At 38.7% G+C, this 16,786-nt stretch overlaps 1 protein-coding gene and 1 non-coding gene across 5 annotated transcripts in view; one reads left to right on the top strand and one right to left on the bottom strand.

Annotated features, from left to right (window-relative positions):
* Positions 1–752: 752 nt before the first annotated feature.
* EFEMP1 (EGF containing fibulin extracellular matrix protein 1) overlaps positions 753–16,786 on the bottom strand; it is a 66,431-nt gene continuing 50,397 nt past the window's right edge. For 3 of the 4 annotated variants that reach the window (XM_006083317.3, XM_006083316.3, XM_023746689.1), the window contains exons 6-11: positions 15,442–15,561; positions 14,315–14,434; positions 12,172–12,291; positions 7,021–7,144; positions 6,741–6,936; positions 753–1,371 (exon numbers count right to left, since the gene is read on the bottom strand). In XM_006083317.3, the coding sequence (XP_006083379.1) occupies positions 1,210–1,371; positions 6,741–6,936; positions 7,021–7,144; positions 12,172–12,291; positions 14,315–14,434; positions 15,442–15,561 (842 nt within the window). In that variant the 3' untranslated portion in view covers positions 753–1,209. Of the gene's footprint in view, positions 1,372–1,449; positions 1,656–6,740; positions 6,937–7,020; positions 7,145–12,171; positions 12,292–14,314; positions 14,435–15,441; positions 15,562–16,786 lie in introns of those variants that run through there. The other variant, XM_023746694.1, reaches the window with a different exon arrangement.
* On the top strand, positions 13,270–13,398 carry LOC111824242. The gene has a single exon (XR_002827312.1). It is a non-coding gene; the product is annotated as a small nucleolar RNA SNORA11 (small nucleolar RNA).

Below are 16,786 nucleotides of genomic sequence, written 5' to 3'. Positions count from 1 at the left end.
CTTGAAAATTTAGTGATAAGTTAGTAAAGTTTTAGGGTTTACATTTTATTCATAAATTAAAACTTCTTCAGTAAAATAACTTTCTTCATTTTGCTCCACATCTTGAGGAATTTCTGAATTCAGGAATGTTATTATATTTACTGCATGTTATGGAATGAATGTTTGTGTCCTCTCTAAATTCATATGTTGAAATCCCAACTCCCAATGTAATGGTATTAGGAGGTGGGGTATTTGGGAGGTCATTAGGTCATGAGGGTGAAAGCTTCATTAATGGAATTAGTGCTCTTATAAAAAGGACCCCAGAGAGCTCTCCCTCTCTTTCTACCAGGATAGGTTATGAGTCTTCAACCTAGAAGAGGCATTTCACCAGAACCTGAACATGCAGGCACCCTAATCTTGGGCTGCCAGCCTCCAGGCTGTGAAAAATAAATGCTGTTGTTTACCAGCCACCCAGTCTATAATTTGTTTTAGCAGCTCAAACTAAGATACTCTATTTGCGTCTTCAGGTCAACTCTAATGTGATTTAGAAAGAATTTGTTTTCTTATCTCCTCCCTGTAGATTTCTCAATATAATAATTTTCTAGGAGATACCTTATTTATTTTGGGATTTTTGCTTACTGGTTTTTTTTTACATATATAATCAAAAGTTTATGACAAAATTAAAAATATCCTACAATAATGATTTATTACTATGTAATAAGTAACCATATTAAGACTGATCATGAAAATAAACACAAATGTGGTAGATCCTCATTTTCTAAAGAAATATATCTTTATTGACTTTTTCCATTTTCTTACAAAGCAGTTATAAAAACCTCATTCATGCTATTCAATGTTATGATGGCTGCCTCCTTGTGATACTGTCAGTGGAGCTGTAGTAAGTTTCCTTAAGCACCACAGAAGATGATCTTTGCTTGGTCCCATTTTTACAGAAAAGAATCCAAGTTTCACTGGATACAGTATGCTTAGTTCTCTTGCAGAAGACCACGTTAGTGGATTAATGTCTAATTTACATACAGTAATAAAGACAAACTTTGAATCTTTACAGATTAAATGCCCACTTCATACCATGGTGTAATTGTTTGTATTATTGGTGAGTGTACAATGTATAGGTGTAGATGTACTAGATATATCTATAAATAAAATAGTGCTTTAAGGTAACAATATTCTTTGGCTGATTTAAATGCCTCAGTGAACTCTTTTAAAAGATTAAAATGAAAATGGCCCCACTATTATTGTTAATCTTAACACTGAGCTTGTGCGGAAGGTTCCTATACTGCTGACTGTCAGCATCTCCAGGTCCACGATATATTCTCTTGGTCCTGATAGCGACTTCACCAGCACAAGCATTGCACTTACAGGACTTGTTTGCTAAAATAAAAGAAAAAAGAGGAAGGGAGAAAATAAATTTTTTTGAATTGAAGTTTTTATTCTTTTGGGAGTATACCCCCTAAAAGAATTAGGGGAAGCATTTTAAGGGTGGATAAAAGTCATTCCTTAGTCTTTTCTTGGTTCCAACTCTTCTTGGGCTTTATCCTTTGTCCACACATAGTCATCAATTCCAAGGAAGGAGCCTGCTTTTTTCTATGTTTTCTATTTGCGCTCTATGTTAATGTTCTCTTCACTTTTTTTGAGTATTTCAGCCTTTATAGAGACTGGAGTTCAGGTGAGAATCCAATAATTTTGGAGAAAGATAAATATTATATATATATATCTCACTCATATGTGGGATATAATGATCAACATAATCTGATGAACAAGAATAGATCCAGAGACAAATGGCAGGAGAGGGGAGAGGACTAGAGAGCAACCAAAGGACTTGTATGCATGCATATTAGCATAACCAATGGACACAGATACTGGGGTGGTGGGGGCTTGCCCAGGGTGGAAATGGCTGGGGGAGGGGGTCAAGCGGGGAAAAAGGAGACATATGTAAAACTTTAGACAATAAATAAATAATAATAAATAATAAAAACATATATATTTTTTATTGATTTCAGAGAGGAAGGAAGAGGGAGAGATAGAAACATCAATGATGAGAATCATTGATCAGCTGCCTCCTATACACTCCACACAGGGGCTTGAGCCCCCAACCTGGGCATGTGCCCTTACCGGGAATTGAACTGTGACCTCCTGGTTCATAGGTCAATGCTCAACCACTGAACCACGCTGGCTGGGCGAGAATCTGATAATTTTTGAACTGGTGAAAAAATTGTCATCTTTCATTTCTCAAAATTTACATTCCAGTAGATGAAGAGATATGTAAACAGTAATTTCAATAGAATGTGGAAAATGCTAATTTATATGCAGAAATGCAAGGCATGTATGAAGAGGGACTCTCAAGAGCTAAGGGAAGACTTTTGAATGACTGAGGAGGGTCACCCAGAATAAATGGAAGTTTTGTAAAGAAGTATATTCAGAAGAAGATGCAATTTCATTTTGATAAAGAATGTGATGGGTGCTGAAGAGTAGAGGGAGATGAGGCTGGAGGGGCAGGTAAATGTGTGAATCTGAACACCAGGAGGAGGTCAGGGTTAGAGACAGAGGATTAAGATTTAGCAGTCACTTCACTGAGTGCATTAAACCAAGGGAGAGAATATATCTGTGATAAAACTGGGTCTGACAGAGGCCAACATTTAGGGAGTGGGCAGAGGAGAAGCATTGAAGAAAGCTGTGAAAAAATAGATGATTGAGTGGAAAACAAATGAGTGGCCAGCAGTGTCTAATTGAGCAGGAGAGGCTGAGGGTGACTGAAACTGAAAAATGTAGCCCTGGAGTTAGCAGTATGGATGTTGGTGTTGGTTTTTTTCCCAGAGAAATTTCAGCAGAGTAGTGGAACAGACAATAGAGATGTGAGGATAGGAAGTGAGAAAGCAGAGACTGTAATTGCAGACTGTGCTTTAAGAACCTTGGCCAGGAAGGAGGAAGAGAGAGAGGCAACTGAAAAGGATGGGTATAAGGATTTAAAGAGTGTGGGAACATTTGAAATCAAGAGCTGAAAAGAAGAAATAAAAGAAAATAATAGGATTGTTGAGGACCCATCTGAAGTTGAAGACTTATGGTATTACTAATCTGTGCTGACAAGCTGGGTATGAAAATAGATATGGATTATAGGATTGATCCAGGTTGCTGGTCAGGAAGTTGAGGTGTTGGTGACAGAGTACTGCAAGGGTCCATCAAATAGTTGATAGACTGGAAGAAAGTGGAGGGTGAGGGGTCAGGGGATTAGCATCACTTTGGGTATGAAGAGAAGATAGAGTGGGAATGAGGGCATGAGAGAGAAGGAGAGTCAGTCATTAAGTGTGTCACTGGAGACTACGATTCTGATATGAAACTTTTCTGAATGATAACTAAGTCCAACGTGTGACCGTGGGATTGGTGGCAGAGTGGCATGAAGCCAAACATCATGGGGGATGAGATGGACTCACTGCTACAAACCTCGTCTCTCATCTCTTGAACTACTTACTGGTTTCTCCATTTCCATTCTTGCTTTACTACAATCTAGGTTCTACACTATAGCCACACCCTTTTAAACATGAAAACTTGATAGTGATGCCTTTTCTTAAAACCCTTACTATGGTCTGTAAAGAATTGTGTGGTTTAGGCCTTGTTCATCTCTCCAGGCTCCTCTCAAGCCACTTTGCCTATAGTACTTGGAATTCTAGACCAACTGGTTTTCTTTTTATTCCTTCCATTTGCTGATCTCTAATTTCTAGTCTTCAGTTTAAATCAACTTCTGCTAAGAGGCTTACAGACCACTCCTGTCTTGGGTAGGGGTTGACTTGTTATGCATTTATGAGCAACTTGCAATGCTTAGTTGTAACATTCAACAAACTTGTTTTACATCTTGACTACAAGCTCCACTGGAGCAGGAATTGGCTTAGTTTTATTCACTGTTGTGTCTCTGGACCTAACATGGTGCTTGCCCCTTGTAGGTAACAGTATATCTTGAAAGCATTGATTGAATTAAACTCACTTAAAATATTTTTTGAGCACCTGTAATTGTGCTAGGTACCATTCTATGTGCTGTGCATAGAAGAGTGAACAGACAGCTAAAGTCTTGCTCTCATTATATTCACAGACTAGTGGGTTACATAGACAAATGAATACTATGCAAGTGTTGATAAGGCTATGAAGAAAAATAAAGCTCAGAAAAGGAGGATAGATATTGGGTGGGATGAGAGGAGGATGGTATTCTACCTCCAATTCATGTAGTACTTCTTTACAATATGTCCCCTTTTCTAGGGAAGAAGATTTTCTCAGTATTCTCCCCAAAGGAATATAAATAAAATCTTGTTTACTACAGTCCCTTTCAAGATTCAGGTCCAGTCTTGTGACTATCAAGAAACATTATTTGACTATTCCAGCCCACATTAATTCTTTGATATATTGGACCACAGATTTAAATTCATACTTTCCCCTTCTTTTTTTTTTTTTTTTTGTAGATGTTAACTTTTACCACATGTTTAAAGCTTTTTGAAATAAGGAGCTATGTATTACATGCACCTAGCTTGGAGCTGAGCAAAAAGTAGATGCTTAATTAAAGTCTGCTAATTGATTATTATGCATTAAATGCACTCCTCACAAGTGGAATTTCAGTGGAGAAATTTTGTAGGATTTTTGATCCAAATACTTTTTGAATTATGTGATAAGAAATAATCTTGAAATGTCTTTTTATTTTCAATAGTCTTTTGTTTCAAATAATTTAATACTACTTAACTCTAGGATTATAAAAATTGATATGCTTTAGATCATTCATAAGAAAAAAGGATTTTACTTGGAAAAAACACAAAGTATGTTTGAAAACATCAAGTCGATTAATGCACTGATATGAATCATAAAACTTTTAAAGGACCATGTTTATTGCAAGGAAAAAACATGCTGAAACTTTACTTCACTGTTTGTTGATTCTGCTAGGAAATTTTATTTTCTTAAATTATAGCTAAAGAGTTCAAAATGGGGAATTATTTTTAAAGAAGATTTTTAGAGGAACCTATTTTATTACCATGGGTTACAAATAGTGTCATTTGTTTGGCTAGAATTATTAAATTGGTATTATCTAAACTGTATGAAATTCATTTAGAATAAACTTACATTATCTACTCTATCTCAAATTTAAAACATCAAATGTTACAGAAATTTATTCTTAGCTATGAGAAAAAAGAATAGTAATAGATTGTATTTTGGGTTTGTTTTTTCTCTTCAGAAGTTGGTCATGAGAAATTAATCATTTCTAATTTACTGGCAAAGAAACAGAATCACATAATTCTGGAACTGGAAGGGAACTTAATATAGCGAAGAACAGCATAAACGTGTAAACATTAAAAATCTGTAAACTTTTACCACAAGGATGAATTTCCCAATTTACTTTTCATATTCTCAGACTGAAATATTGACTTTAAAATTTGATTAAAAATGAAGAGTGCCCAAAGGAGTTTTGAGAAAATTGTAACTGGATGAATAACATCCTTAGTGCGAAACAGTTACCGTAACCCTGTAAACTGCTTGGTGGGGTGCCATCATTTTCACATGCAGTGGTGAGCTATATTTAAAGTATGGCAGACTTTTAACCTAAAATGAACTTGCTGAGATTTTGCAGGGGTGGGTGGGGAGGTGTTGGAAGGCTGAAGTCAGGGAGATCTACTTGGAATCTGTTGGAGGGATTGAGGAGGTGCTAAGAGCAAGTTCAAAGGAAGAGAGGCAGGGGCATGGGGAAGCAAAAATATCCCGGGAGACACTGAAGAAAGAAATGGCAAAACTCAGAGAAAGGTTTCAGACAGGCAACGAAAAAAAAGGGAAAACACAATGGTGACCTCAAATTGTCTGCCTGGAGGTTTGCAAAAGTGGTACAACTATTGCCCTAGCTGATTTGGCTCAGTGGATAGAGCGTTGGCCTGGGGACTGAAGGGTCCTGGGTTCAATTCTCTTTCATCATTGACGTTCCTATCTCTCTCTCTCCCTCTCCTTCCTCTCTGAAAGAAAAAAAAATATATTAAAAAAAGAGGGGTACAATTATTGACACATATGTTGCAGGAGGTTGGAATCACTTCTTTGAGATTCCAGGTTTTAGTTCTATAAAAATGTAAATACTCCTGTGACTGTAACAATAAGAAATTCATGGTTTTTGAAAAGCCCTCCAGGAATTATTTTTTCTAGGTACAATTAAATAACTATCACTAATTTTTGGTATCTTTTTGGAGCGTGTATGTGTGTGTATGTGTGTGTGTGTGTGTGTGTGTGTGTGTGTGTGTAGGCTTGTGTTTTGGTGGTCACACACAACTCCATTAGAGTCTACAACTTGTTATCTGAATGATTTTAGAGAAGCTACTTAATCTCTCCAAGTCTCACTTTTCTGTAAAAATATCTAACAATGTTAACAAGAGGATTGAATGAGTTAATGCACACAGGAAGGCCTTCAGTGGTTCTCAACCTTCCTAATGCTGCGACCCTTTAATACAGTTCCTCATGTTGTGGTGACCCCCAACCATAAAATTATTTTCGTTGCTACTTCATAACTGTAATTTTGCTACTGTTATGAATCGTAATGTCTGATATGCTCTATGTGTTTTCCGATGGTCGTGACCCACAGGTTGAGAACCACTGCCTTAGATAATACCTGCACATAAAGACACTTTAAATGGTAGCTTTTCTTCTATATGAATACTCCCAAACAATAACAACAATAACAACAACAAGCCTGAAACTTTCTCAACAGCGAAGGCTGCCCTCAGGATACTTACTCTTAGGTAGAATTCCCCATTTTCATTTCCAGCTTTAATCTGAAAAGTATTGATAGTGTTGGCATAGATAGTTGTGGCCTGTATCTGGAAGATATCTGATGGCACAGACCTATCAGATCGAATGCTCATATATTTGTAGACTATGGACTGGGGGAGTTCTCGGCATACCGTATTTGAGACTGGGCAAACACATCGGCTGCAAAGGCAAACAAACATATTCAACATTTTGGCTTCGTAAGACCAGAAAATTCTTACTTTCTGAAGTTTTTATTTTTCTTACTTCTCTGATGTTAGAACATATGGATCTTGACAAGGATTTCGTGGGTAACAACGGAAGCCGCCATGATAATTCCAACACATTTCATCTTCCCGACATTCATTTGTGGTCTCACACTCATTTATATCTGTAGAGACATAGGGTCAAAGAGTTTACTGATCTAAGTAAATTGTTTAAGTGGCAGGTTCAGGTTTTTAAGGAAGGAATCTGGACAGTGTTTAATTTGTTTTTAGATAAGAGACTGCATTTATTTCAGGTTATTGCATTTAATTCAGCATAGATGCAGCTGAGCCACTGTAGAAAAATTGATATGTGTCATTTCATGATACTTTATCAAGCACCTATTGTTAATGTGTTGAATTCAAAGTCAAATGCTGGTCATTGATCCTGCTTATGTTAAAGGGAAAAACACCACTTCTTGCCCTCAGGGAGGTTATAATTTAGTTAGGAATATAGATATGGCAAATAGTAATTTATATATATAAAAGCCTAATATGCAAAGTGTCCCCTTGGGAGTTTGATTGCTCGCTATGATGTGTGCTGACCACCAGGGGCAGCGCGGAATGAAGGGAACCCTGGCTGGTAGCCAGCAGCCTCTAGGGACCCTACCTGTGCACGAATTTCCTGCACTGGGCCTCTAGTTATAAAATAAAATGGAATTAAATAAGAGATTGAAAAGTGCACTAGAAGATTAGAAGCAGAATTGAATAATTATGCCTGGGGAACTAGGGAAAGCTGAAGGAAGAGGAGGCACCTCAACTTAGCCTTGAAGGGTGGTGGTTGGGTGGGATTTTCATGGTTGGGATGGGAGGGGCCTTCCAGGCTGAGAAAGCAGCAAGCTAAGACTATGGGGAGGGCAGTTCACTGTCTCAGAAGCTTCGGAGAAAGGTAGAGGCTAGAGATGTGGTTTCAGTAAGTTCTCCGGGAAAGGATTATATTCTCCAGAGAAAGCAAAGCACAAGAATGGAGCTATGAAGTGTTCTACCTTGTAGAGCATCCTATCTAATAAAGAGGGAATATGCTAATTGACCCACACACCGTCGCAAAGATGGGGAATATGCTAATTGACTGCCCACCCTCAAAGATGGCAGCACCCACAGCCAATAAGGAGGGAATATACTAATTGACTGTCACACCCTCAAAGATGGCAGCGCCCACAGCCACAAGATGGCAGCGCCCAGTCCCCTCAGCTCCGCCAGAGCACCCAGGGCTGGCCCGAGGTGCAGGCAAGCCTCAGATCGCGGCTGCCCAGCTGCCTAGGGCCAGCCGAGGCTCAGGTAACCAGGGCTGGCTGAGGCTTGCACTGCCAGCAGTGGCAGCAGCAGAGGTGTGATGGGGGCATCGCCTTCCCCTGATCGCCAGTCGCCTCCTGCCCCTGAGGGCTCCCGGATGTGAGAGGGGGCAGGCGGGGCTGAGGGATCCCCCCTCTCCAGTGCATGAATTTTCATGCACCGGGCCTCTAGTAGCTATATAAAAACAGAAGAGGAATTAAGGAAGGGGCTGTCAGTAGTGAGAGGCAATGCTGGAAAAGGCAGGTGGGGAGAGAGTAGTGGGAAGGAGGGTTGTGGACAGGCCACACTGCACAAAGACTGGTTTTAGATTTAGGAATTAGGAGCTCCCAGATAACATCTGAGAGAACAGTTTCACTACAGAGCTATTACATTAACAACAGCAACAATTATATTAATATCTACATTCCTATTAATGCCTATTGCCCTTTGCATTTGAATAGTGATTTAGATTTTTATCCAATATAAGCCTTTTTCTGAATCATTCTTCACCCACAACTGTATATTTTCATTTGTTAATATACTCATCCCACAAGTAATTTATTGAATCCTTGCTGCAAGCCAGGCATGGGCTAATTGATGGGATATGATTCATTTCTCCTCTCTGAATTCTCATACCTCATGTTTTTCTTTTTGGACCTTTACTGCTTTCTGCTTTACATCATTGAAATATGCATATTTGTCTTCACCCTTCTACTAGCTTGTAAACTCCCCAAGGTCAAGTGCTATCAAATGCATCTTTATATCTCTTCATCACCTAGAATTAATGCATTGGGGGCACCTGAATTTTTAAGAAACATTAAATTGAACTAAGTTGCTCCTCACACAAATCCCATGGAGATAGGTGAGAAAGGTATTATCTCTACCTGACAGGGAGGAAAGACAAATAAGGGTTAAGTAGCTGACCCAAGCTCATAGTGAAAGGCAACTTTCCACTGCAAGGTACTGCATCCTTTCCACTGTAAAGTAATTCCATGCCTTGTCTTTTAGGGAGAGAGAGAGAGAGAAAAAAGACCACGCAACAACTTTCTTATAGTTTCCAAACTGGCTAAAGCTATCTGGAATCCAAAAGAAGACTGGAAAAGCTCTGAGGTTTCCAAGAGTCAGTTATAAGAAGTGTCTTCTTTTGGACTTACTGTGCTAACGAAATAACTTAAATTCCTCAGAAGAAATCACAATTATGTTGTCTTTTCATTATTTTTCACTTAAAAAAATAAAGATGCTGTTTAGCTACAGGGAAAACTAAGACTGGTTTGTTATATGGAGTCTAACAGCAGCAAAAATAAATTTTATGTAATAATTTAATGTATTTTAATTAATGTTATTAAATTTAGAGCCTAGCATAATTTACACCTTAATCATTCTGGAAGGTTTTCCAGAAATTATTAATAATATTAAAAAATTTTATGTGTGTCTATGTTTATGTATATTCTCTGTGTCTCTATTTTTCTGTCTTCCTCTCTCACTCTCGTATTTTCCACTCCCCACTCCCCACTGCCAACCCATTTGTATTTTTGCAAGATCATGGAAATGAGAAAAGTTATCTCACCCTCAAAATAAGTCTTATGGAGAAATGTAAGAATTCTAACTCTTTCAGTTTTACTTCAGTATGTGGATGAGGTGGGGAAGAGATGGTTTTGGTGGGGAAAACCAATTGCTTTGAACTTTAAAAGAATCTCTCTCTCTCTCTCTCTCTCTCTCTCTCTCTCTCTCTCTCTCTCACACACACACACACACACACACACACACGTTTTGGCTTAGCCAAACATTCTGAAGCTGTATATCTTCAAGACACAACATCATTCATTTAGCTCTGGCTGGGTAGCTCAGTTCGTTAGAGTGTCGTCCTAATACGCCAAGGTTGCAGGTTCAATCTCTGGTCACGGTACATATAAGAAGCAACCAATGAATGCATAAATAAGTGGAACAACAAATCAATGTTTCTCTTTCTCTCTTTTATTTTCTCTAAAATTAATAAATAAAAAAATTAAAAAAGATATAACATTCATGAATCTCCTATTTAAAATTTCAGTGCATTTTCCCCTTTAATTATAACAGATATTAATGTTTTCAGATATACAGACTAGACAGGTAAGATTCTGCTGTACATTAATTTGCTTCTGTCTTTTGCTGACTATCAAATCCATTTATGATAAGAAACACATAGATATTTGTTTGAAGGACTCCAGGGAAAATTAAGATGTCCCAGTGGCTAACATTTTTCAGCATGTAATATTCATGTTAAAAGTCTCAATTAGGGTTCGGAGAGTAAAACCATTGGAATGCAATGTTTTTCCACAATTAACATTACAGAATCTTTAGTAACTTGGAAAGGGGTATAAAGATGTTCATTGTGAGGTGAATGACATTCTAATTGTGCTCATATTTGGTGGTTGGAACCTAGTTGAATGATCATATGCATACTAATAAATTGCAGATCAATAGATGTTCCTCTGAGTTAGTATTTTTTCTGTAAAATTATGATACAGACTGAGAATCCCGTGTCTCCTTTCCTTAATCTTCTCCTTTTTTAACAAGATTTGATTACTGTGTGCCCTCTCTCTATTATGATTAAAAAGGACTCCCTAGAGAAGATTTGCTACTGGTCATTTACGTTGGTAGGTAACTTTCATAAAAATTTGTTGAATTATGTAGTGTGTGTACTTTACAAGTAATTTTTATTGTTTCCTCCCTCAACTTCTTTTCCAAATAGGAAAGCTGAGACTCAGAGTCTAAGTTTGATAATTTGTTCAAGATTGTATCGATAGAATGTAGTACAGCTAGGAATCAAACAGATTTCCTGTCTTCAAATTCAGTCATTTTTTTCATTGTCTCATTGCTTTATGTGAATGTGTTTGTACTATCTTTTCTAGGATTATCTACATTTTTTTTTGTTTTATCTGAGCAGTATTTTCCCTGTCAAGCTACAAGCAGCATTGATGGTAGGAGAAGAGGGTGCATATTTTCAGATCTTCTGGAGAGACTCTGACTGAAATCATACCATGTAGAGAGCTGCTTCTTCCACCTGTGTGTATGTGTGAAGATCACCTGAATGTTTATTTTAAAACTGGGCCCAAGAACATTAACTATTTTTGAATCAATAGTTTTTTGCCAAAGAATTCAAGCACATTTTAATATATACATGAGGCTGATTTTTTCAGTATCTAAACTACTTCTCAATTTATAATCTTGGTGTTTTAGAGACCCAAGACTGGTTTAAGGTATGCCTAACCCACATATTATCTTTATGTTCTGGACTCAAATTCATGATGAAATATTTTAATAATCAAATATTTTCTGGTAGATGCTTAGGAGACATATCATATAGATTATGTAGGCTACATAGAAGGGATATCAGTATTTTATGAAAATTATTTATATTTTAAGAAAGAAAAACAATTACTTTAAATTTCAAGGAAAGTAGGTATTTATAGTAAACTAGAGGCCTGGTGCACGAAATTTGTGCACGGGGGGGGGGGGGAATTGTTGTCCCTCAGCCTGGCCTGCACCCTCTCTAATCTGGGACCCCTCGGGGGATGTCTGATAGGCCCACAGGGATTGGCCCCAACTGCCTCTGTCTCAGCCCCCGCCACCGTGGCTTTGTCCAGAAGGAAATCGAATGTCCGGAAGATGTCTGGTCGACCCGGTCTAATTAGCATATTACCCTTTTATTAGTATAGATACCCTCTATTTTTTAGTGAATACTCTATGAGATGTGCATATCTCATAATGAACAGGAGGGGGGCAATAGTTCAAATTGTATGTTCAGGGTGGAAAAAATGAAAAGCCTAGGGTAGAGAATCCTATAATTCCTCCCTGCTCTTCCTGGTTAAACTAAACATAGCAGATACAAAAATAAACTTACCCTGACATGTTCTACCTCTCACCACTTGGTATCCCTGGGGGCACATACACGAGAATTTCCCAGGTTCATTGACACACTGATACTGACACAGGTAGCTTGAGGTTCTGCATTCATCAATGTCTGTTGAATCAGAGAAGAGCAAGGACACAGAATTGAAAAACTACTTTGGTAATATATTTTTTAGAAGTAATAGAGTAAAAACACTGCAAACTTTGAAACAGAAATACAATATTTGTAAGAATCTCAAGGGCAAATTCTAACAATATCAGCTCATTTCCTCTGGAACAGTAATTTTCAACATTTTTCATCTCATGGCATACATAAATGAATCACTAAAATTCTTCAGCACACCAAAAAAATATATTATATTTTTTACTGATCTGACAAAAATAGGTATAACTTTGATTCATTCATACTGAACAGCTATTGTTCTGTTGGCTTTTATCATTTTTAAATTTGATAATTTAGGGGAAAAGAGGTCAGTGCTCCTCACTAAATAGTAAAGTATTGCACGTTTTAAAACTTCTTATGGCACATCAGTGTGCTGTGGCATACCATTGAAAATCATTGCCTAGAACTTCATAGCACAAAGAGTTTGTCTTACTATTAGTTTTACTCAATCTTGCTGACAGTTTGTCAAATCCTGGACCTAACCATATGAACTAAGCAGAATGAATGAACTGGATTATGATTGCTGCTTTTCATGTCTGCAGAACCACCCATGATGCAGATTCACAACTGCATTCTCAGAAATTGGGTATCTTTGCTCCCAAGTTCATCTGAGCTTTGAACTTCAAGTCCCATCACTGTGCTAGCTTCTAGAGATGACATCCTGACAGGGTCTGGCCTTCAGGGAAAGAATGCTTTGCATTTCTCAATGGTGATGCCCTTATTGTTTACTTAGAAGGGTAGAGGCAGGTGTCCAGATTCAGGCCCTTTTGGTTTTGAGCACAGCAGCATGATGCAAGGCCTCTCTGGGTGAGGTATGACCTCTGTGGCCCCAAGTAAAACAGGGAGGGTCCACAAAGAAGTCAGAGACATCAGCTGCGGATGGCATTCCCCCAGGATGTCTTATGCCTTTTAAATTACACTGTAACATGCATGTGGAGAGAGCAGAGCGCCTGAAGAATGGCTTCTCTGTGTACAACACATCCAACAGCAACTTGGGCTTACTCCTCACGGGTGGCAGAATACTATGGCCTTCCTGTGACATTACGCCCTATACATAAAAAATAAATAAATAAATAAATAAATAAATTACACTGTAACATGCATGTGCAATGGACTCTGAAGGTCATCCCTTCAGTTAAATGGGCCTGTATGCTTATGTGGAAAGTGACTTAAGATATGTGCCCAAGTTGCACACTGGCAGAAATAAGACTAGGGGCCAGGTCTCTTGGTTTCTATTCTAATACTTCTGATAGGCAATCAGCATTTTTCTAACTTAAATGTGTGTGCCAGTCACCCAGAATTAGATGCAAAATTTGACTCAGTGGGTCTGGGTTGGGGCCTGAGATTCTGCATTTCTCACAAGCTCCCAGGAGGTGCTGATGCTGTTTGCTATTGGGTCAGACTTTGAGAAGCAAGACACTAGCACACCCTTCTGATTATTAGACCCCCCTTGCATTTAATATTTCAGTCATTTTTTCTTCTCCTTTTTCTTGATAACATACTAAAAAGTCAATGTGGCAATTGAATTAACTGGATTTTAGAATAGAATTTTCATGAATAAAAATTTGTTTTCATAAACACGTACATCTATATATATAAAAGCCTAAGCAACCATCCAACCACTCAACTGGTAGCTATGATGAGCACTGACCACCAGGGGGTAGACGCACAGGCATGGAAATATGGAACAGACTGATGAATCTCAGAAGGAAGGGGGAGAGGGGAAGGTGGGAAGAGATTAACCAAAGATCTTATATGCATGCTAGAGGCCCAGTGCAGGGAGGGGAGGGCATGGGGGAGGAGGAGCAAAACTGGCAGTCCAACATCCCCCGAGGGGTCCCGGATTGTGAGAGGGTACAAGCCAGGCCGAAGGACCCCACTGGTGCATGAATCCGTGCACTGGGCCTCTAGTAATCAAATAAAAGAACAGCAATCAAGAGTCTTATTAAAAATTATTTGGAAAATATTTTACCTTCACAGTTGAGCCTGTCACTACTTAGCTCATATCCTTGATTACATTGACAGATGAATGAACCAAGAATGTTGTAGCATTGCTGAGCACATTGATTGCTGGCATCACATTCATTTATGTCTGAAAGGAAAAGTTATATGAATTTATATATCTGTGTCTTTAAACATATCCTTGCTCTTTGGTACCCATGTCATTTGATGATAAGTGAATAATTCCCCAGGTGGATTCTTTACCCTGCAGAAGCTCATTGGAGAACATCCATTCAGGTTTCATATTTGTTGGAACAACTTCGAGCATCTGTTGTATACTTCTTTTAGAAATATCAGAATTTTTTTTCTGGGAATGACAGTTATTTGGGGGTTTGATGAATCTTTCCAAAAGAATTTAATGATTCTAATAAATATACATTCCAGTATCTATTTTCTTTTATTGTTGTTCAGATGCAAAATGCCAAGTCTATAAATAATTGATATACTAGTAAGACACTCGTACTGATATGGTCTCTCAGCATGCTGTAGTGAAGATTTATCTGTGCTATTTATTACTTTTTAAATGGGTTCTGTTAAATTCCATTACAATTATAACATAAGCCTTTGAGACTCATACAGAGTTTTGCAATGCTCTAAAGCACTGAAAATATTGTGAAAAAGGCATTTTTTTCTGCACTAGATTCTTTCCATGTCATGTCAATCTTAAAATTGTGTGCCGTGACATTGCATTCTGAAAGGGGAGAAGAAGCATGTAAAAATCAAATGCGCTTTCAGTGGAAAGTTTATGTACTCGAACTTGCAGTAACCCCGTTGGCACCTTCAGCTTTTATATCACACATTGTTGACTAATTGGTGTGTGTGGTGGGATCTGTATTTTCTTTTTATACACCCATGGTTTTCTTTTTATACACCCATGGTGGAGAACTAAAACCAAGGTTAACAAAGTTTTCCATTCACATCTTGATCTATTTTAAGAAGCAGATTGATTACTGTCTTTTCAGCTTTATTCAGGGAAGTTGATGGAAACCAGTTCACTCAAGAACATAGAAAACTAGAAATACTGCAATGTGGCATGAGTTTTTTTTTTTTTAAGACAGAAGTTAGTCAGTCAGGATGGGGGGTTCTCAAAAGGCTTACCCACGCAGGTATAGTTGTTGGCTGCCAACTGAAACCCAGGACTGCACTGGCAATAAAATGATCCTGGAGTGTTCACACATCTTTGGTGGCAATATGGAGGCATGGTGCATTCATCTATATCTAGGTTACCAGACACACACAAAGAAAACTATATTATTGATTATCCACAGCTGTTTGCTCTCAAGTTCTCAGAAAAACATTACCTAGAAAAACTATCTAGCAAAGACATTTTAAAAGTGATTATTATTATTATTATTATTATTATTTTAAATTAGGGTAATATACTTTTGTCTATAATCTGCAGTTAAACGAGATGTTCAGAACAAAGACTTCATAAACCTGTCTGGGTGGTTTGAGATGTAAAAGAGAGAAAAGTAAGACTATTTCATATATATATCCTATCTAATAAAAGAGAAACATGGTAATTAGCCGTACCTCCCCTACCCTTCCCATTGGCTAATCAGCATATCCTTATGCAAATTAACACTACGGTGTCGGGTGAATTTCCCGCCAAAATATAAGATGGCGCGTTAAAATGCCTATATCTTTTGAAGTATGGGTTCGATTGAAATGAAATATTTGGTAATACGCAGTTACAATCGGCCCGAGTTTACACGTTTCCCGCACTCCACCGCAAATCTCTAACAAAAGAGAAACATGGTAATTAGCCGTACCTCCCCTACCCTTCCCATTGGCTAGTCAGCATATCCTTATGCAAATTAACTGCCAGCCAAGATGGCGGTCGGCAGCCAGGCAGCTGACGCGAACAGGGAGGCTTGCTTGCTCCAGTGACGGAGGAAGCCAGGTTCCCCGCCTGCTGCTGCCAGCCTCTGAGCTGCTCTCTAAGAAACATTGTAACAAATATAGAAGCTAAACAAAACCCCAGAAACCTGCTTTAGTCAGCCGGGCTTCAGCCAGCAGGATCGCAACATTGTTTCAAATACAGAAGGTAAACAAAGGCCAGAAACCTGCTTTTAGCAGCGGAGGCCTCATAGCTGGAGCTGAGCCTCAGAGCTAAAGCTGGCACAGAATTTAAAAAAAAGAAAAAAGGAGCGGTTGGGAGCTTCAGTCACCCGCCAGCCTGAAAACGGCCCTCAGCCCCTCACCAAGGCTGGCCAGGCACCCCAGTGGGAACCCCCACCCTGATCCAGGACACCCTTCAGGGCAAACCAGCTGGCCCCCACCCGTGCACCAGGCCTCTATCCTATATAGTAAAAGGGTAATATGCCTGCCAGCACCGGGATCAGCGGAGCCGCGAGGCCTCCCTGAACCGGGATCAGCGTGACAGGGGGCAGCGCCCAAACCCCCTGATCGCCCTGCGCTCTGTGTGTGTGACAGGGGGGTG

The sequence above is a fragment of the Myotis lucifugus genome, unplaced genomic scaffold, assembly GCF_000147115.1.
Source record: "Myotis lucifugus unplaced genomic scaffold, Myoluc2.0 scaffold_6, whole genome shotgun sequence".
In the NCBI taxonomy this organism is placed as follows: Eukaryota; Metazoa; Chordata; class Mammalia; order Chiroptera; family Vespertilionidae; genus Myotis; species Myotis lucifugus.
Note: the sequence above shows the minus strand (reverse complement) of the source record. Positions and strands in the feature narration are given on the sequence as shown.